The sequence below is a fragment of the Triticum aestivum genome, chromosome 2B, assembly GCF_018294505.1.
Source record: "Triticum aestivum cultivar Chinese Spring chromosome 2B, IWGSC CS RefSeq v2.1, whole genome shotgun sequence".
Classification (NCBI taxonomy): Eukaryota; Viridiplantae; Streptophyta; class Magnoliopsida; order Poales; family Poaceae; genus Triticum; species Triticum aestivum.
The window spans coordinates 6,814,295-6,837,034 of NC_057798.1; the positions used below are offsets into that span (position 1 = coordinate 6,814,295).

The 22,740-nt window shown below is 47.3% G+C and overlaps 2 protein-coding genes across 2 annotated transcripts; one reads left to right on the top strand and one right to left on the bottom strand.

Annotated features, from left to right (window-relative positions):
- Positions 1–7,368: 7,368 nt before the first annotated feature.
- LOC123039868 (acyl transferase 15-like) lies at positions 7,369–8,631 on the bottom strand. Its single transcript, XM_044462861.1, has one exon. It carries the CDS (start codon positions 8,623–8,625, stop codon positions 7,369–7,371), a length of 1,257 nt encoding a protein of 418 aa, XP_044318796.1. The 5' UTR covers positions 8,626–8,631.
- A 12,439-nt stretch (positions 8,632–21,070) lies between these two features.
- On the top strand, positions 21,071–22,740 carry LOC123039869 (noroxomaritidine synthase 1-like). The gene has a single exon (XM_044462862.1). The coding sequence runs from the start codon at positions 21,084–21,086 to the stop codon at positions 22,605–22,607; it is 1,524 nt and encodes a 507-aa protein (XP_044318797.1). The 5' UTR covers positions 21,071–21,083; the 3' UTR covers positions 22,608–22,740.

A 22,740-nucleotide genomic window follows, 5' to 3' on the forward strand; every position in this document is an offset into this window, starting at 1 on the left:
TTTGGAGACTTTGGTCACTGAATTGAACATCACCATGAGATGCAAGTGACAGAAGGGAACTGAATGGAGTTGCAGCATAAGTGTACATTACAGAATGGCAAAATGAGCATTACAAAAGTGAACATCATGCAAGAGCAGAGCAGCTAATCCTCCGGCTGCCCGGCGATCGATTCTTTCATTTGTACATGAGCTCAAAAAACTTGGCCAAGATATTAAGCAGGCGGAGCTCTGGACTACCTCGGCGAAGGAGCTGCGCCGGACGCAATAGCAGGAGAAGAGAGATGCATCGAGACTCGAGAGATTCCCAGGAGACGCGCTCGTGCGGCAGCGTCGATGGAGTTGGCATCTAGCCGGAGGAGACGTACATAAAAGTCGTTGTTGCGGGCCTTGCGGCAGCGCGGAGACCGATCAGACGATGAGAAACGGCCGCGGCCCCTGGGATAGCGACTTGAAGCCGCCCAATCCGGGCGCGTCGTCGGTAGTGGTGACAATGCCCTCATCTCCCCTCTTCCCTTCTTCAAGGAGTTTAGATATTTTTCTCGTGTCAAACAATTAACAAAGCTCGTGATACATCAAGATCGTGCCAAATCAAGAACATGAGAGAGAAAGATCAAACACATAACTACTGGTACATACCCTCAGACCCGAGGGTGAACTGCTCCCTCCTCATCATGGTGGCCGCCGAGATGATGAAGACGGCCTCCGGTGATGATTTCCCCCTCCGGCAAGGTGCCGAAATAGAATCCCGATTGAGTTTCCGTGGCTATAGAGGCTTGCGGCGGCGGAACTTCTCATCTAGTGTTCTTTCAGGGGGTATGTATTTGTAGGAACTTTTGGCATCAGTCTCACGTCAAGGGGGTCCACGAGGCTGCGACAAGCTCACTGCAAGCACCCTGGGGGTATGGCGCGCCTAGCGAGCTTGTCATGCCCTCGTGGGTCTTCTGGTCCTCCCACGAATCTTCGGGGATCTCTTCTAGTCCACAAAAAATCACCGTAAATTTTCAGCCTATTCCGAGAACTTTTATTTCTGCATAAAAATGACATAACGATTGTTCTGCTGAAAACAGCGTCAGTCCGGGTTAGTTCTAATTAAATCATAACAAAACCATATAAAATTATTATCAACATGACATGAATATTTCATAAATTATAGATACATTGGAGACGTATCATTCGGCGCCTCCAAGAGGCAAAGGCGCATATGTGGAAGTGGAAGGTGTCAGCGTGTCGGGAAGGAACTCGGATAGGCTGGGCCATCGTGAAGATTCACTGCTCCAACCTTGACCTTCGGCAATCGCTGAGAGAGTCTTGCTACTCCCATAGGAGTTATTGGATTCCCCGAAGCGGAAAGCTGATGAAGCACATGAGTACTTAGTATTTCCCTTAGTTAAGAACCAAGGTTTATCCTAGAAAATATGAGAAGAAGACTTTCGGAACGAGGCGTTGCCGTCTCGAGGTGGAACCTAGGAAAGAGCACTTTTGCTCTCCGACGGAGTGATTCTGCCGAGGATACATCCCTCCGGGAGGAATTGAAGCCATCATCATCACAAACGCTCCTCTCATGCGTTGCCGTCTCGAGGCGGAACCTGGGAAAGAGCACTTTTGCTCTCCGACAGAGTGATTCTGCCGAGGATACATCCCTTCGGGGGGGAATTGAAGTCATTGTCATCACCAACGCTCCTCTCATTGTTGGAGGACTCATCTCCATCAACATCTTCACCAGCACCATCTTATCTCCAAACACTAGTTCATCTCTTGTATTCAATTTTTGTCTTAAACCTCCGATTGGTATCTATGGATTGTTAGTATGTTGATTACACCTTGTAGTTGATGCTAGTTGGTTTAATTGGTGAATGATTATATGTTCAGATTGTTCAACACTTATATATCTCCTTTAATCATTAACATGAATATAATTTGTGAGTAGTTTGGTTTGTTCTAGAGGACATGGGGGAAGTCATCTCATGAGTAATCATGTGAAGTTGATTTTTGTGTAGTGTTTTGATGATGTGTTGTGTTATTCTTTCTCTAGTGGTGTCGTGTGAACGTCGACTACATGACACATTACCATGTTTGGGCCTAGGGGAAGGCATTGTGGGATTAGTTTGTAGATGATTGGTTGTGGGAGTGACAAATACCTAAACCTTAGTTTATGAGTTGTTCCGTAAGGGGCCGTTTTGGATCCACATGTTTAATGTTATGGTTAGATTTATCTTAATTCTTCTCTTGTAGTTACAGATGCTTGAGAGAGGGGGTAATCATAAGTAGGTTGTTTTTTCAAGTAAGAACAACACCTTAGCTCCGATGCACCCACATAACAACTTATCAAAACAATGAATGTGAGTCTATGAATCACGGTGAAAGTAACTAGACGAAATTCCTATGCGTCCTCGACAATGTTTTAATCACTATAAGAAGTACTTACAGATTATCCTTTGCAACAAAAATGATTGTGCCACTTCGCTACACCTTGCTACTTTGGTTATTTGTTACTTGTTACAAATTATATCAGTATCAAATTATCTGTCAGAACCGTTTTACAGCACCTGCAGAGAATACTTTGCTGAAACCTGCTTATTGATTCCTTCTGCTTCTCATTGGCTTCAACATTCATACTTATCAAAAGACTACGATTGATCAACTATACTTGTGGGTCATCAGGCATCATCACGAGCACGACACGGTGGCTTTATCTGTTGAAAATAATGTATACATGGTCGCTATGGTATACACGAAGGGAAAGTACCGACATAACCGTTATACACTAACGGGGCTCTGTCTGTAGGCATCCGGAGATAAATCCAACCACCGAAGGCCATGCAGGCAAAAGACATATGTTTATGTTTTTTACGGAATACGATGGCAATGACAATTTTACAACGGCTTCTTGGTGGGGCACTCCGTTAGCCAACATAACATGACCGCACGCCGACAAAGGTGACACCAAATGGGATGAAGGGAGCAACATGATGTAACACTCCCATTATCCTGCTACACTAATCTCATGTCTAATGATGCCATGTCATCATAATTAAGTTGTTAATCTTCACTTTGTCTCAAACCAAACTCAAATTCAAATTTAAAAATGCAAGTCAAATATTATTTCTTCAAACAGTAAAACTAAAATGTTCTTAATGTGACAAATAATCCAGAGATATTTATGGTGGTGAATTCAATTTTTTGTAAAGTGTTTCATTGCCCAAAAATAATTAAAACAGTGGCCTAAAGCAATTATTAAATGCCTTTTAAAAGATATAAAACTTTGAACTAATTTATTAATGTGCCAAACTTTGTGTGGTAGTGGGTTAATTTGCAAATCTATTTATGGAAAAAGTTTTACATTTGAAAAACCTAAAATAAAAGTGTAACTAAAAAGAAACAAAAAAGTTAAAAGAAAAAGAAAAGAGAAAAGGATAAAAAAAAAGAAGGAAAACCCATGTTCCCCCTCTGGGATTTAGCCCGCCCGAGCCAGCCGGCCCAACAACACTCTATTCCCCCTCAGTCGTCTCTCGCCTTCCCTCCTTGTTCAACCGACCGTGCGCCGCGCCCGGTGGTCACCACCCGACCACCTCGCCGACCATCGCTGCCTCAAAGAAAAGGACGCCGCCCATAATGACCCATTGGGCTCCTCCCCTCCACCTTGCTCACTCGTTCTCCCCCTCCCCCTCTCTCCCTCGCCTCCTCTGCTCGCTCCCGAGCAGGGAGCTCACCGTGCCATCGTCGTCTGCACGCTCCGGCTCCACCCCGAGCTGCACCAGCTCGACCAGCAACTCCGCCGCCCTATCCTTCTTCACCTGCGCTACGAGTTCTAAGCCGGAGAATTCCACCACCGCCGCCTGCATCTTCTACCCCAACTCGACCGCCGTACAACATCGCTTCGATCCATCGTCGCTCGAGCCTCCCCAGCCTCCTCGACCTCGCCGTCGGCACCGCGGTGAGGACCCCTTCCGTTTACCGCTCTCCCCCTCTCAAAATTGTGTCGTATGGTCCATCGCCCCGTGCGCCCAAAGCCCACGGCGGTTGCCACCGCTCTGCCCGTGCTCCCCTTGCCCTGGTCCTGCGGCCCCAAGCCACGTCTGGTCGAGCCCTGCCGCACCATGTGCTAGCCCGCACGCACTCGCGCGCCCTTGGCCGTGTGTGCCTGCTCCGCCACAGCCGCCACTGCCTTGCCACTACCGCCGCCACTGCCATGTTTTAGAATTGAACATTTTTGTACTACCTTGGATTCGCATGGTTCTTACTTCCGTTTCAGTTGCCTTTCAGATGTTTGACATCGTAGACATGTCTTCGTAGGCCTACGAAACCCCGTGCACCCTACTGTACGACATCAACGGCCAAAAGGTGGGTGTGGGAAAGGCAACGATCGTGGAGCCGAAAGACCACATGTTCCACAACCGATAGATGCCCCATGGTGTCTTCAAGTTTAACGTGGCGAGTGTCAAAACTGGCTTTGAGGATTTGCCTCCTTCAGTACCAGTCGATGACGATAAGACCCCTAAACAGATTGGCGCATGCAAGAGCTGGTTCTTGCCTTGGCCGAAGACTCTTCTTCGTGTCGAGGCGCCCGGTAGGACACCAACGACGGCTCCTCAAGAAGGTATGAACACTACCCCACCGACCCAATTACCTGCACTTGTCGTGGCGGGTGATAGAAGACGACGCAAGGGAGAACCACCATTAGTGTCAGATAACCTCGCCCCAGTCGAAGAAGAAAATGTTGATGATGTCATGGAGGGGGAGGATGATGACCGTCTCAAGTATTTCAATACTGCCTATGATGATGGAGGATTGATGGCTCAAGACTATGACTCGGGCTATGAGCATGGAGATGAGTTGATGCTTCCTAACTTGCCGGAGCCAGAACGTCCTAAGGCCGATTGCAAAAAGTCTCTCTTCATGCGATCCTCACAGGAGACGCCTCCATACGCTGCCTCTACCCAGCAACAAGAACCCGAGGGTCATCCTCTGATTAGTCCGATGACACTAGGGGTGGTGGTTAGGGAAGGTATGGTGGGCTCACTATCACCACCCGCCAAGAAGCAAAGGAGGAGACCGAACAAGAAAGGCCCTAAAGGCGCCAGAGCTGCTTCAAACAGCTAGCCACTTCTGAAGCATTGGGAGGTAGAAAGAATACCAATCAAAGATGCAGAGCGTTTCCATGTTGTCGGCCACCCGATCCTACCTCTGAAAGCGGTAGAGCACATACAGGACAATGGTCTACGGAGACTTCATGAAGATGTGCTCGCTAGAGAGAAAAGCCTTCTCATCTCGAAAAAACAAGGACACCTGCTTTACGCGGCTCACGTGCCGGGTGGGAAGTTGTACGTCGAGAGATGGCCCGTGGATAAGTTCATTATGTGATTTGACTACATCTATGATATGTTCCACATGACCAAGCTGGATTTCTAGTTCATCCGCATGTATCCGATGTATCTCAACTACATCATCAGGCGCGAGAACATAAAATATATGTGCATCACGGACCCGTACTATATGCACGAGAGCTTCTTGGCGGTCTGCAAAGAGCATGGTGACTATGCGAGCAAGTACATCGGCGAGTTCATGATCGCTAATAAGGACAAGGAAACGATTCTTATGCCTTATCATCCAATGTAAGTCATCCGCGGATATCACTTCTGCTGCATCCAGCAACCGTACACCAGTAAGGCTGATGGATTCTACCTCATACATCACATGCTCGAGTACAGAAGGGATAATCAACGCCTTCGCATGTCAGCTACTTCCAACGATGCCGAGATTGTCAACTGGGCCATAAGCATAGGAAGGACACCGGATCATCGAATCGTAGATGAGTTTTATCATGTACAGTGTGAACTTGCCCAAGTGATCATGAAGGAGGTCCTCGAACTAACAGGAATGTTCTACCATGGGCCAATCACATGAGATGATGTCCGAGCACTGCTACTCGCTCAGCGTCTGGACCTGAAGCCTTTCAACAAGTTCGGGTGCTTCCTCCCTAACTATGAAGATTGGACCGTCGACATGGAGGACTAACTATCGATGACAATGTGTCACTACTGTCTTTCTGTGGCAAAACTTTGAATTTATGCACGACGAAACCCTGTGTTGTAATTAAACCGTCATCCTGAACGAGCATAGATCACTCTAGTTAATTAGTTTGGGTATGAGAAACTTCCTTATTTATGTTTACTATAGGTTGCTGGTATTTTGCTAATTATGCCTCTTTGTGTTTATCAAGTACATTATGTGGCATATTATCGTTGAATTCATCAACTGACGATGCATGTACATAGATCAGACATGGCGAAGGACTGCTTTGCCGTATTCGTTGGGAGGAGTGTACGGCCATTGTCCAGACGCTCAGGCCCAGGTGGACAGGTACCCGGGCGCTAGCCACAGAGGGTTCGACAACAGAGCTGAAGCAAAAAATAGTTACTTGAGGTGGACGCTCCGGCAAGAGAGGAGCAAAACTGGTGCCTCAAGAAGTACTACATAGCCGCGCTCTTGCTCATACTGATCGCTCTTCTCTTCTACATCATGGTTTAGATAGAGATGGTGAAACTTGTTTGTGTACCATGACCATGCAGTTGCATTTACTCGAGACATGACATGACTTGTGTATCACTACTTTTGAGATGTGATGATATTTATGTTGGATGATGATGATGATGGTATGACGAGACTACTGTATGTGTATGATATAATGAGAGTAATGTATGTTTATTATGATATGATGAAACTACTGTATAGAGCATGCACAAATACATCACAAATACGTAGAGGGGAAATAAATTTGTGAAAGTAGGAATATTAGTAGAAGCGCTGGTAGGCGATTAGCGGCAGCGCTGATTTAGCAGCAGCGTTTGCTTTCGTACAGCGCTACACAGAGTTAGCAGTAGCGCTGGTCCAAGCTGCGGTACCACCAACCATACTTACCAGTAGCGCTGCTTGGACCAGCGCTACTGCTACAACTAGCTGTAGCGTGTTTGTAGGAGCGCTGCCTCCGGCGCTACTGGTATAGGTATTTCCAGCGCTGCTAGTAGGGTTTCTCCTAGTAGTGACGACATGTAGTATGTAGGGTGTTACCTCACCATGAGGGCATGAACCTGGATAAAATCATTGTCCCGTGTGTACCCCATCCAATCCTTTACGCGCTGCCCCAGTTTGTAAATATAAGAATGATTGAAATATTTGATGTCAGAAGAAAGGATACAAATGTTTATTTAAATCTTATTAAAACTTACATAACTTAAAAGAAAGATATGACAAAGTGCAATTTTATTGGTTATATATTGGATTTGTATATATTGACTATAATATATGCGTGGTGAACTCCTTGACGGCATTTATTCTTCATGCATGGTGGTACGGGTAGATGTGCATGCACTAGAAACGTGCAAGCAGGTGCAAGTTCATGGTGGCGGCCAACTCCCGTCGGAAGGCATCGGCGTGCTCAGGCTTGACGCAGTGGGACACGATATTGACGCCGTCCTTCCCCTTGCATGGCGGACACAAGATGCAGATGTTCATGGCCGTCCGCTCTGCCGGTGACGGCGGCGGCAACACCCGCAGCGGCCCCCCGCGCCCAAAGTCCACCGCGTTGAGCCCAAGCTTCCTCCAGCTCGTCACAACAAGCTTGTTGTACTTCGGGGTTGCCACCTGCTGCTGTTGATCCCCTCCGCCGCCGTTGGTGAGTATGTCCGGTGTCTTCTCCTTGGCGAGCCTGATGAGCTTCACCAGGTCCTTGATGTAGCTGTTGGCCACCAGGCCGCTCTGCGCCTGGACCGGCTGCCCCATGACGCAGTTGCCGTAGTAGCCGTGTTTGGCACGTACGAGCCACGGGAAGACAAGGGGCGCGGGCGTGTCGGGGTCGGAGATAACCGCGCGGGTGCGGCACTGCCAGAGAACAGCCGCGACGGCGTCGAACACAGTGCAGTCGCCGCCACACTCGGCTTTGATGCAGCTGATCAGGCTCCATGAGATGGTGACGTCGATGCCGGCCATTTCCTCCATTCCGACGCGCATCTGAGACCTCATCGCGGTGACGACTGACGGCGGGATGCCCAGGAGCATGCCGTCGGCTTCGGACCTGACCGGAAGGACGGACAGCACTGGCATCCCTCGGGCAAGCTCGCCGACGGCCTGCAGGAACTGCGCCATCCCCGCGGCGTCGGCCAGGACGTGGTTCCACGTCACGCCCACGACGAACCCGCCACAGGCGAACTCGGTCACCTGCATCAGCAGCATGGGGTCACCGGGAAGGCAGTACTCTGCAGGGTAGCGGACGGCGAGGTCCCCAAGCAGCAGCGGGGACGTCCTGAATTGTTCAAGCGCACAGCTAGCCGAAGCGCCCACGAACAAGACTCCCTCGCCCGTGCACAAGATGTAGATCGGCTCGTCGTCAGGTCCGGTGACGAGGCGGCCAGCCATAGGTTGGTAGAGCACCAGTGCCTGCGACAGGGCCTTCTTGATTGTCTCAATGGGCTCATTGATTGGCTGCTCGAAAATGAGAAGCAGCCCGACAGGAACAGGAGCGAAACATTTGTCGAAAGAGGAGAGGTTGATGATGCCACCGGTTGCCGTCCCCAGCTCCGATGGGCCTGCGACAACCACCGGCGATGACTTGGTCACTATGATGCTCATTATGTTATGGTTTATCACACCTAATTCGTAAGATGCTCTTAACTCCCAGCTGCCAGGGCAGTGTGTGCTGTGTATATATAGGCAGGGAAGACCGTACTCTTGCTGTGGTCAAATTATATAAAGATTTTTGCATAATATGTCCACGCTATAGTTACCATCTTGTTTATATAAAAATTACCAGGGCATAAAAATGATCCTCCAACATTCTTCCACGTGCAAATGAACTAGAGGCGCATAAAAACTAATGTCATCCTAGATTTCCCTATTTTAAAAATCTAAAATGTTTTGTTACTCAAACCCCCGGTCCATCGAAAAGTTGTTTCCACATAACAAATCGGTCTTGATGAGAGCTTTGAAAATAGATCTCATACTGACATGTTCCGTCGACTTTTCGTCGGTCAAAAAAGTTACCATGTGTGTGCTATATAAGTTATAACGTTTGTGGATTCTCCAACCTTCTTTTACATGCACTAGATGACAAAAAAGCCTATGTCATCCTTGACTTTCTTATTTTGAAAGCCTACCCATGGGATAAGTAAGTTACCATACATCCATGGTGTATATTAACATGGAGAGAAGTCACTGGGGTTTTGTTTTTTAAAGATCTCTCTCTCTCGCGTCCAAAACATACCCACGGTGTTTGTACATGGTTATCAGGCCTATGATGTGTATTTTACCATGATATTTACAAAACAATTACCCGGGTGTGTTTGTCAACAACCTTTCCCTCCATCAAAAAGTTACCGGCATGTTTGTACATAGGTCATCAGGGGGTGTGTTCTTCAACAATCTGTCCCCCCATCAAAAAGTTACCGACATGTTTGTACATAGGTCATCAGGTCTAGGCGGTGTATATTACCAAGCTATTTACACATAGGTTACCGGTATATTTTCTTTTCCTTGGGTTAAAGTTACCGTGGCTTTTGTACCTAAGTTATCAGGTCCATGATGCATATATTATAATCATATCTACAAAGTAGTTGCTGGGGTTATGTTCTCAACAAGCTTTTTTCCAGGTCAAAGTTACCAAAGTAGTTATCAGGTCCATGATGCATATATTATCTTCTTGAGAACATTAAAAAACACCACGTTAAATTAAATTTAGTAAATAAACGAAAGTATGTGATCAATAGGATCATGTGATAAGAACTGGCCTAAGTTGCTGCCCGCTTCCCAAACAAAATCACATTTCAAATTGCACATTGAATTCTTTTATTGGAATCAAGTTTACGAAATATTCGAGATTTCGATGAACTCACCAGTCCATGGACACGAAGAATAATTATACATGGGCAAAATTTGAATTTGAAATGAGCTACGTACATCAGTGGATGATGATAAGAGGACAAAAATGGCAACGACAAACGTGTGTTCAAATGAAAAAGGAAGGCATGCTATATTTTGATTAGTCAGATCCATTCTTTTCAGGACCGATAAGGGAAATAAAACTCCCTACACTAGTTAATCTGCATTGCCACCACCTTCATATTTTTTGTTAATCCTCATCACATTGTACTAGGTGGTACTACTTTCCTAAATAAGTTCGTAGGAATGGCATGGCTCTTTCAGAAATGTGAATGTGACCTTCCAGCATATTTATGGAAACTACAACAAGAAAGTGGTTTTTCTACTTTGCGAAATAACCTTTGAAAATTTAATCATAATGTTTCTAAACCATTGTGAGACAAAGCATCATGGCACAAATAATAGGAGCGTCGACTACAGGAACTTGTGGTTGCCATTATTGGTGGGCAATAGTAGTTGTCATAATGTTCTCTGTTTTTTGCGGGGTTCCACAATGGACTTTAAATATAATCCATACTTGTACTGTGTGGATGAGACGTTAAGTTTTTTGCTACCCTTTCTCGGGGACAGGCAAGCACTACTGGTATATACGTACCAAGGAATGTATACTCAAGATCACATGGTTGTACCTACTATCCGTTTTTATGCCTCAATATTCTTCCATAGATGTGGATGCACATTGTGACACTGGACTTTCCAAGTACGATGGCGAAATGGCAGCGCTAGTTGATGCTCGAATCCTTGTGTCCATGATCAGCTGTGCTGGACTCCACATGCCACAATGGAGAGTGGTGACGACGTATTGTTTAGGTCAAGTCGCTGGACACAATGTCCATGGAGGACTACTGAGGCTTAAGCGTCATCATTTCTTGTTTTGCTTGCCAGCTATGGCTTCATCTAAAATTGGAGTCAGGGTATTGTTCTTCAGCGCTGCATGATTTATGTTGAGGCCTTCTCATTTCTCCATTAGTAGCACAAAAATAACTTCAGATCAAATTTTTAGGGGTGATATTGGAAAAAACCTCTATACACATGTTAATTTGCATTGCAACCACCCCCACAACTTTGGTTAATCCTCGTCAGGTTGAACTAGCTGGTACAGTTTTTGTAAATTAGTACGTAGAACTGACGTTGCTCTTTCAAAAATGTGACCATGAACTTCCTACAAATTTAGGTGAAATTCCCCCAAAAAATGAGGTTTTTACTTTGCAAATTTAACTTTAGTTACCGGCGCTATGTTTGGAACAACTTCCCTCCCCTTGTTCAAAAGTTACCGCGGTGTTTGTACTGAAGTTATCAGGTCTGCGGTGTGTCTATTACCATCCTATTTATATAGAAGTTATGGGGGGTCTGCATTCAACAACTTTTTTTCCACAGGTAAAAAGTTATCCTAGTGTCTACCTAAGTTATCACGTCTGCGGTACGTATATTAACCATGCGATTTTACACAAAAGTTATTGGTGGTATCTTTTGAATAACTCCCCTCCTCTCGTCTAGAAGTTAGCATGGTGTTTGTAAATAAGTTATCAGATCTGCCATATGGTCATTGCCATCCTATTTATACATAAGTTATCGTGTTAGTCACTAGTAGAAAACAGGGCTTTGGTCCAAGCAGGGCAAGCCTATTAGTCCCGGTTCACTCACGAACCGGGAGCCATGGGTGCATAGGTCCCGGTTCGTGAGGCCAGGGGGGCGGCTGGGCCTCGTGGGGCGTAGGTCCCAGTTCGTCTGGCTCCTTTGGTCCCGGTTCGAGACACGAACCGGGACTAATGGTCCTCGCTCCTGGACCACCACCATTGGTCCCGGTTGGTGGCTTGAAACGGGACCAAAGGTTGCCCTTTACTCCTGGTTCCAGCCACGAACCGGGACCAATGGCATGCCTATATATACCCCTAGCCCGCAAGTAGAGCAGTGGAGTGCTCTGTTTTTTTTGAGAGAGGTGGGTGAGAGGTGTGTTGTGCTCTAGCTCACCTCCTATGCACATGAGGTGTTTGATGAAATGCTCGAGCCACACTTAAGCTTTCTCCTCTCGAAAATCCTTGTCCAAGCTCCATTTTCCTCAAGATTTGTCTAGGTTAGGTTGTTCGTCATGTCCCGGCCCCGTCCTCACCGCTGTCAATCGCCCGTGCTGATCTCGTCGCCGGCACCACCGTGGTGAGCCTCTTGTTCTTATCTTCTTTCTAAAAGAAAAAAGTTCTTACTTGTATGATTTAGATAGATACTTGTGTAATTTTCTTACTTATTATTGTTTGTTATTATATAGTGCGATGGTTTTGGTATGCGCCTCTGTCGGCCCTCGTCCTGTCTATGATTCGGATGTGGTATATATATTATCTTCTATAACTATTAGATTCATTTAGTGTTTATGAAAATTATGCCGAGCAACGTGACATATATTTTTTTATCTAGGAGTGGCCTGACACTTTGCCGGACTTGGTGGACTTGCAGGAGTGGGAGACTGCTGACTCGGTGGCGGACTTCGACGAGGAGTCGACTGACGCGGTGTCGGTGGCCTTCGAATGATGATGCAATCCTTTTTCTATAGGATGATACGATGTTTGGCGTCTCCGAGAAAGTGCTCGTCGTCACCTCCAGGATAGTCAAGCTCTGGCTCCGAATATGGGTCCACCACCTCATCAACCAAGACACGAGCATAGCCCGCTGGAATCGGGTTGCAATGGAAGGTTGCCTCGGGGGGATTTGTAAAAGCAACGGCGTCCGCCACCTTCATGGATATGTTCTTCATTTTGACGTGTAGCTCGCAGCTAGTGTTCTCCGTGATGTCATCCACGGGGTATCTAACCAGCATTGCGTCGTCCGGGGCAGAACCCACGCTGCTTCTCGGCATGGATGGGGCGGTGCTATCCAATGCTGGATCATTCGCTAGCTGCTGCAGCTGCTGAGACCCCCTTTGCTGGGTAAGTGAGTCCATCCGCTCCTGCTGCCGCTGGAATTTGACTACCAATTCCGCTTGACTTGCTTCTAGGCCTTGAAGGCGTTCATAGTCCCGCTTCCTCTGCTCCTCCTCCATCTTCCTCTTCTTCTCCTCCGCAATCTTCTTTCTCGCACGGGTTCTGTAGTCGGTGTTCCAGTCTGAGAACCCCTCATACCACGGAATAGCGCCCTTGCCTCATGTTCTTCCCAAGTGTTCAGGATTTCCCAGGGCACGCGTAAGCTCGTCGTTCTCTCTGTTGGGCTGGAACACCCCCGATCGTGCCTCTTCTATTGCAACAAGTATCGCATCGTCGGCTCCCTTCGGACTTGCCCTCATCGAAACATTGCCTGTCTTCGGGTCCAACTCCCCCCATGCGCATAGAACCAAGTCCTGACCCTGGGGGGCCAGCTCTTAGTAACCGGAGTGGCACCTGCATCCTCCATCTCTTTCTCAGACTTATCCCACTTAGGCATTGCCACCGCATAGCCACCTGGCCCCAGCTTATGGAACTTATCCTTTTTTTCAGCATTCTTCTTGTTTATTCTCGACCGTTCCTTAGCTAATTCCGAATCCTTGAATTTCATGAAATCGTCCCAATGAGCACGTTGGTTCTCTAGTGTTCCCTCGAATACTAGAGTCTTCCTTCCTCCCTTGACGTACTTGTCCCATTCACGATTCTTGTGGTTCTTGAATGCAACCGCCATCTTCCTAAGAGCAGCGTCCTTGATGCTCTGCTCCCCAAAAGGATTAATGCCATCTGCGCTTAGACCAAACCATACGCTCCTTGCGTCATCTGCAAACTCCTTCCCGTACTTTCTTTCGATTTTTCTCCACTGCGACCCGTCAGCGAGTACTCTCAACTTTTCGTCTTTCTTACGGTCTTCTCTGTGCCATCGCATCGCCTTGGCATGCTCTTTATAGGAGAATACCACATCACCTTGGCAGGAATCTTCTTCCTGGGGCGCTCGCCCTCGACATCACCATGCTCATCGCGGGTGATCTTATAGCGCAATGCACCACATACCGGGCAAGCGTTCAAATCCTCATACTCACCGCGGTAGAGGATGCAATCATTAGGGCATTCATGTATCTTCTGCACCTCTAACCCGAGAGGGCAGATAGCCTTCTTTGCTTTGTACGTACTCTCGGGCAATTCGTTGTCCTTTGGAAGCATATCCTTTATCATTACCAACAACTTTCCAAATCCCTTGTCAGATGCACCATTCTCTGCCTTCCATAGCAGCAATTCCAGTGTGGTGCCCAGCTTTTTCTTGTCACCTACGCAATTCGGGTACAACAATTTTTTGTGATCCTCTAACATGCGCTGCAACTTCTTCTCCAAATCACTTGCGCAGTTTCTCTTTGCATCAGCAATGGCCCGACCTAGATCATCAATGGGCTCATCTGACGCCTCTTCTTCAGCTTCTTCCCGCATTGCCGGCTCAGCTTCTTCCCGCATTACTGGCTCAGCTTCTTCCCCCATTGTTGTATCATCATATTCAGGGAACCCATGGCCAGGATAGTTGTCGTCGTCCTCTTCTTCTTCATTGTCTTCCATCATAACCCCTCTTTCTCCGTGCTTGGTCCAAACATTATAGTGGGGCATGAAACCAGACTCAAACAGGTGGACGTGAATGGTTCTTGACGTAGAGTAATTGCGACCATTCTTACAGCCAGCACATGGACAAGGCATAAAACCATCCGCCCGCTTGTTTGCCTCAGCCGCAAGCAGAAAAGTATGCACGCCCTCAACGAACTGGGGAGAGCATCGGTCATCGTACATCCATTGCCGGCTCATCTTCATTACACAACACCAAATAGACCAAATTAATACAAGTTCATACATAAAGTTCATACAACACTTAAATGCAACAAACAAATAACTCTCTAGCTAAAGCATTTAAATGCAACAACAAATGTGATCAAGATCGCAACTAAGGTAACAATTGATCCAACAGCATAATGATACCAAGCCTCACTATCGATGGCATATTTTCTAATCTTTCTAATCTTCAAGCGCATTTTCTCCTTCTTGATCTTGTGATCATCGACGACATCGGCAACATGCAACTCCAATTCCATCTTCTCCCCCTCAATTCTTTTCAATTTTTCTTTCAAGTACTCGTTTTCTCTTTCAACTAAATTTAACCTCTCGACAATAGGGTCAGTTGGAACTTCCGGTTCACATACCTCCTAGATAAAAATATCTATGTCAACTTGATGGGCATAATTTGTCATAAACACGAAATGCAACAAATAGTTTTAAAAGAGAATATACCACATCCGAATCATAACAAGGACGAGGGCCGGCGGGGACGGATATCAAAACCATGGCACTATGTATAACAAACAACGTACGGGTAAGATAATTATTATACGAGTAACTATATATCCAAATCACACAAACATCAATTTTTTATATAAAATTTCATGAACAAGAGGCTCACCACAAGGTGGTGCCGGCGACGGGACGGTGCGGGCGATCGACGGTGGTTACGACGGAGATTTAGAAGGCACTAAGTAAACCACACCTACATATGCAAACTAAGTGTTATTTTAACCTCAAATTGGAGTGAAGTGCACCCTAGGTCCTCAAACTATTTTGAAGGTGTCACATAGGTCCTCGAACTATGAAAAGTGTCATCCAGGTCCTCAAAAATCCTTGAACTGCAATAAGTGTGTACGTATGTGACACATTTGAAATAGTTTAAGGACCTACATGACACCGCTGAAATAGTTCAAGGACTTGGATGACACGCATATTGCACTTTGAGGACCTGAATGACCATTTTCATAGTTCGAGGACCTACGTAACACCTTTTAAATAGTTTGAGGACCTTTGATGCACTTCACTCCTCAAATTGCATATAAATCAAATACTAGCACATATATATATTTCCTCCCAAATTACTAAACTCACAAATTAATAACTATATAAAGCATTGCAAGAGCTAATATAGCAATGAGAGATGAAAGGACAAAGTTGCTAACCTTTGTGATCATTTGAATGGATGGGGGCCTTCAAATCTTGACAAATTTTGGGCAAAATGTGTGATGAGCTCGAGAGGAAGAGGGGAAGAACAGAGAGGAGAGGGGAAAGGGGAAGAACAGAGCGAGCTCGGGTGGACGAAGGGTTTATGTAGGACGACCTTTAGTACCGGTTCGTGCCAAGAACCGGTACTAAAGGTGCTGGAGGGGGCCCAGACTGACAACATCCTGCCACCACTGTCATTAGTACTGGTTCGTGGCACGAACCGGTGCTAAAGATTAGCCACGAACCAGTACTAATGAGAGCGGCCCGGCTAGCCGTTGGAACCGGCACTAATGTATACATTTGTGCCGGCTCAAATACAAACCGGCACTAATGTGCTTCATGTTTGACCCTTTTTCTACTAGTGAAAGTCTGTGGTAAACTACTCACAACTCATCGGAGAGGCCTTGGTGGTGATGGAGAGGCCCTCCGTGGTCGATTCCCCTTCCGGCGAAGCGCCGGCGAAGGCTCCAAGATGGTTTCTCACGGATACAGAAGGTTGCGACGGTGGAAATAATTTCTCGTGGTGCTCCTGGATGTTTTTGGGGTACGTAGATATATATAGGCGAAAAGTCGGTCAGGGGAGCCACGAGGGGCCTACGAGGCAGGGGGCGCGTCCACCCTCGTGTCCGCCTCGGCTGCTTCTTGACGTCGACTCCAAGTCTCCTGGATTGCGTTTGTTCCAAAAATATCGCTCCCGAAGGTTTTATTCCGTTTGGACTCCGTTTTATATTCCTTTCCTTCGATATACTGAAATAGGCAAAAAAAACAGCAATTCGGGATGGGCCTCCGGTTAGTAGGTTAGTCCAAAAATGATATAAAAGTGTAAAGTAAATCTCATAAACATCCAAAACAGGTAATATAATAGCATGGAACAATAGAAAATTATAGATACGTTGGAGACGTATCACACTCTCGCTTTGGTCATCCCGCCACACCCATCGTTCACCACATACTCGACCGTCACAAGCTGCCATTAGAGTCTAGCAATGAAGAGACGTCAATGTGTGATGCCTGTCAACAAGGCAAAAGTCATCAGCTACCTTTTGTTTCATCTACTAGAGAAGTAAACAGTCGTCTTGAAATTGTGTTTTCTGATGTGTGGGGTCCAGCACAAACATCTGTTAGTGTTCACAACTACTATGTCAATTTTGTTGATGCCTATAGTCGTTTCACATGGCTTTATCTTCTTAAGCGCAAATCTGATGTGTTTGATATATTCATTCAGTTTATGTTATATGTTGAACGTCTACTCAAGCATAATATTATCCATGTTCAGTCAGATTGGGGGGGGGGCGAATATCGCAACCTGAACACTTTCTTTAATAAGCTTGGGATCTCCCATTGTTTGTCATGCCCACATACACATCAGCAAAATGGCACTATTGAGCGCAAACATCGCCATATAGTTTAAACCAGCCTCACACTTCTTGCTCATGCTTCTGTAGCTTTTCGCTTTTGGAGTGATGCTTTTGCCACCGCGTGTTTTCTCATTAACAGATTACCTACGCGTGTTCTTAATATGAAAAATTCTATTGAGCTTCTCTTGGATGAAACTCCTGACTACATCTTTTTCAAGGTATTCGGATGTGCTTGCTGGCCTCATCTTCGTCCTTATAATGATCGCTAACTTGAGTTTCGCTCCAAAAAGTGTGTGTTCTTGGGTATAGTTCTCTCCATAAAGGCTACAAGTGTCTCCACGTCCCAACTAATCGAGTCTACATATCTCGGGATGTTATTTTCGATGAGAATGTCTTCCCTTTTTCTGCCATGCCTCATTCATCCACCACAGCACCATCTATGTCCTCTTATGCCTGGCCAATTTGAAGATGTTGCATATTCGCCTGTGTTGTTACCTAATCATGGTGCAGGAACTGGACGTGGAGCTCGCCTGGAACTTCTCCCTGACGGACCTACTACGCCGCCCGTGGTGCACGTCGAACGGCCGGTGCATGTGCATGCACCGCCTCCCGTCCTCGACCCCGCCTCGGGAGCCCCGTCTACCACTGGGCCGGAGCTTGCGTCGGCTACTATGGCTGGGTCGGAGCCCGTGACGGAGCGGCCTAAGTCACCGCTTCCTTGCCTGGCCTCCCCTCCAACTCACACGCTGCCTGGGCCCACATCGCCGAGTCCCCCGTCTCCCGGCCCGCTGTCACCCAGTCCCTCTTCGCCAGAGTTCGCTGGACCGCCTCGCCTTCTCCGGACGCCTCGCCTATTCCGGACGCCTCGCCTGCTCCGGACGCCCCGCTTGCTCCGGTGGTCGTTGCTCCGCGGCGTCCACACACGCGCAGTCGCAGCGGCATCGTTCGTCTGAAGGAGCGCACCAACACACTACTAGGAAAATGCTTATACATACAATTTTAGTAGTTGCGTCTGTTTGGGCGCCCACACTACTGGTATGTACCAGTAGCGCCGGCCAAAACGGGCCGCGTTGCTGCTTAGAGGGCCGCCGGGGCCAAAAGGGCAGGCCACTTAGCTGTAGCGTGTGATGTGCGCCGGCGCTACAGCTAGTGGGCTTAGTAGTAGCGCTGGCCCGTTACCTGCGCTGTTGTTAAGCCCACTCCCTCCCCCACACGCCGCTGGCCCGTTACCCTGCTCGCGCCCCCGGCCGGCCTCATCAGCTCACTCACACACTCCACTCCTCCCTCAATCCCCCCCGCGCGCCGCCGTCAACCCCCCGCACGCTGCCGTCCCCCGCGTCGGCCCTCCTCCATGCGTCGGCCGCCCTCCCCCACGTCGGCCTCCTCCCCCGCGTCAGCCTCCTCCCACGTCGGCCCTCCTCCACCGAGAGGTACATCCTCCTCCCTCCTTCCTCCTCCTCCCTAGTCTTAGTTGTTTAATCATAGGAAAATGTATATAGTATGAAACCTAGCTGCTAGCTAATCTTAGGATAATGTAGTATGAAACTTAGGATAATGTAGGTTTTTTATCTTAGTTGTTTAATCTTAGGTGTTTAATCTTAGTTGTTTAATCTTAGGATAATGTAGTATGAACCCTAGCTAGTTAATCTTAGGATAATGTAGTATGAATCTTAGGATAATGTAGTATGAACCCTAGCTAATTAATCTTAGGATCATATTTTGAACTATCACATTCCTGTTATATGCAAATTTGAAGTGGATATATGTCATATTTTGAAGATGTCACAATCTTAGTTGTTTAACCGAGTGGCCTATGTTTTGTCAGAAATATCGATTCGTTTACGTTCTGGCAAAATTCAGGCGCTCGATATGTCCTGCTTTTAGCAAAGGTCATGCTGAATTTTTCTAAGTGTTTATTAATTTTGTTTTCATAATTAAGCATTTTGTTATCGACGTCGACGATGCCTATCCCGCTTCCTTGTCGTCGACTCGGCAGAGGACTCCTGCTTGAGCCTAGGGGGCATGTTCGGGACTGGGCTCCACCGGGCTGGTACAGGGTTGTGCTACCTTCTGGTAAGCGCAACTTAGTGAGGAGCCAGCCCGTCGTCGATCCGGAGCTTCTTTGGTGAAAAGCTAGTGCTCAATGGACTGATTTTCCCCTAACATCCGCCGCGTTCCTCAACGTCAACCATGCGTCTTCATGGGCCCGCACACCGCATCTTTTCTTTCATCCCTGTATCCACTGAAATGCTATCCACACATGTTCTTGCAACTAAGCATCTTTTTCAAAAAGCACATCGCAACAAGCGGTCTGTTTCGGACCCACTAGGCGAGTATGCAGGGCAAGGCGACCAAGTCGGCTGGGCCCGAGCATTCGCCGTTGAAGCCACCTAGGTGCCGAAAGGAAGACCCACACCGCCTACGCCGTGGCGCGATCCCAGCCAGAGGTCCCCGTCACCAGGGGCGAAGCGGGTTCAGGAACAGCGTCACGACACCAGCGGGTCAGCCTCGCGCTTTCGTTGCCCATGTCTGCCAGGCCATGCAGCGCATGCCGACGAGTTTCTGCAACAACGACGGAGTTGCAAAACGGCGAGGACAACGACGAAGGTGTTGCTACGACATCTTTTCATTGCAAAAAAAAAAATCTGCAACATCATCAATGTTGCAAAAGTTCTTTCCGCAACATATCTTTGTTGCAAAAAGGTGACGCTGGAAAAACAGAATTGCGCGACACAACTGAGCCACTAGGCGACCAAGCCGGCTGGGCCCGAGCGTTTGCCATCGAAGCCACCCATTCATAATTGTATGTTGAGGTGGCATGCTTGCATGTTGAGATAAATAAGTTAGTGAGGATAACCCTCTTATGTATATATAGTATGTCGCATAGCACGAACGTGAAATTCCATCTCTAGTTCAAGCAATGGCCGGCCTTTGTTATATATTCTTGACAAGATTAGCAAAGCCGTCATATTGTAACCATCCCAATTTAAATCTGAATGGACATCATGATATAGATGTGATATATATGCTTGCTGCCCATGCCAAGGAAGAAGAATGACAAATTGGCTACGAGAGACGTAGAATTAAGTAATTAAGCAGTGAGAACTGAGAAGGCTACTTGTTTGATCTTAATTAGGAGTGCGTTTGCTTCTGCAGTTGCTCAACACTGCTGCTAATGTGTGCTCTAGAAGAAGAATAGCGTGTCTGAAATCCAAAGCATATACACACGCGTACGCGCGCATATATGCGACGTGCTGAACAATTACTGGTCGATCTCTTCCATCTCCTGCCGTACGTACGTGTGCTGCATATTACTTGAGCCAGCCAGCTGCCACACGTACGGTACTGCTGCTATGAATCCTCCTCGCAAGACGATGACCCTGCATGTTGACAATGGCGTACATGGCGATGGGATCAAGAATACTTTTTCTTTGCGATGGGATCAAAGAGTGTACTTGATCCCCAAATCTGCCAATTGTCACCTGCTTTTGAGCCCAATGAAGTGTAGTTATGTAGTTATGTTGACACTGATCAAGTACACTAAAGTATAGCCCGATGAGCTAAGTAAGGAGCGATCCAATTTTGAATGAAAGTTATCAAGTACTGAACTTCACATACTTATCGCCAAATCTGCCAACTATCACCTGCTTTTGAGCCCAATGAAGTGGAGTTATGTTGACACTAACTGAGAATACTAGCAAGTATAGTACCAATGGACTGAGGTAGTATCACTATGATGGAGGGAAGGCGTCTATATATGGAGCCATAGCCATGCTAATTGATGAATAAATCTCAAGTAGTAGCATATCTCACACTGCTGATAACAATGTCAATTATGCTCATCTCCACATTCCTCGTTCTACTTGTTCCAGTTTGCTTGTATCTCAGGGCTAGTTGTAGATCAAAGAACCCAGCCGTGCTTCCCACAAACTGGCCAATACTGCACATGTTCCCTTCCTTCATGGCCAACCTCCACAACCTCTATGACTATTTCACCCTGGTCCTCGCAAGATCAGGCCACAACTTCAGGGCGCATGGACCACCTGGCACTGGGATGCGCTTCTTCATCACATGTGACCCTGCGAACGCCCGACACATCTTCACGACAAACCATGCCAACTTCCCCAAGGGCACGGAATTCGCCGATATCTTTGAAATCATGGGTGGCAGCCTCTTCACCATCGACGGTGAGCCGTGCCGCCGACAACGTGCGAAAGCCAAGAGCATGCTCAGCAGCCCGCGGATCGTTGCCAGTATGGCAGCCTACCTCTGTGGCAAGGTGGAGAACAACCTCCTCCCATTGTTCACCCGCATGGCGATCACCGGCACTTCATTCGACATGCAAGAATTGATGTCGAGGCTTATGTTTGACCTGGCTGCTACGCCTCTCTTCAGTGTGGATCCAGGGCTCCTATCCTTGGACATGCCACCCATGGACGCAGCGGTTGCCCTTGACACGGTGATGGAGGTGGGATTTTTTAGGCTCATGATGCCAGCATCTTGTTGGAAGTCGATGAGGTGGCTAAATATCGGCCCTGAGAGAAAGCTTGACACGGCACGCATGGTGCTACGAGAGCTCGTCCGGGAGATGATGGAGAAGAGGAAGATCACCTCATGTCGTTCTGGACATGGCAAGGAACAAGAGAGTGTGGATATTATTTCTTCCTTCCTCGAAGACCCAGACTACGCTAATGTTGACTTGCTCCATGCGGTGATCATTAGCTACATGCTCGCTGCGAGGGACACAATTGCCACAACCCTAACATGGATCTTCTACAACCTTGCCCAAAACCCTAACATCGTGTCAATCATCCGCAACGAACTTTCACCCATTGCATCACGCAAAGTAGCGGTAGGCATGTGTACCCCGGTGATCTTTGAGCCAGACGAGACCAAATCTCTAGTATATTTGACAGCCACCTTGTACGAGACTCTCAGGCTGTACCCACCAGCGCCTGTCTTGCGCAAGACGGTGGCCGTAGATGACATCATGCCGAGTGGCCATGAGGTGCATGCCGGTGACACCATTTTTATTTCTGTCCACTCCATGGGGAGAATGGAGGTTGTGTGGGGTAAAGACTGCCTCGACTATAACCCACATAGGTGGCTCTCGGATGAGGGCAACAACCTGCGATACATACCATCTCACAAGTTCTTGGCATTCAACTCAGGCCCGAGAATGTGCCTCGGCAAGGACATTGCAATTATGCAAATGAAGACTGTCATTGCTACAACGGTGTGGAACTTCGATGTGAATTTGGTGGAAGGGCAGAGCATCCAGCCCAAGCCGTCCATTATACTGGAAATGGAAAACGGGCTCATTGTTAAGTTGAAGAAGAGAGACATATAATACTCCTATTGTATGTAAACGTACTTGCCAACCACTAGGGCAGTTTTGCACTGCCCCTAACCACATTATAGCCGAATAATAAAGGCTTGCATGCATCAAAATTTCTAAAAAAAATATGAAAAACAACCAATGT

Coding starts and splice junctions, on each gene's coding strand:
- LOC123039868 (XM_044462861.1), bottom strand. CDS start 8,625: ATGAGCATCATAGTGACCAAGTCATCGCCGGTGGTTGTCGCAGGCCCA.
- LOC123039869 (XM_044462862.1), top strand. CDS start 21,084: ATGTCAATTATGCTCATCTCCACATTCCTCGTTCTACTTGTTCCAGTT.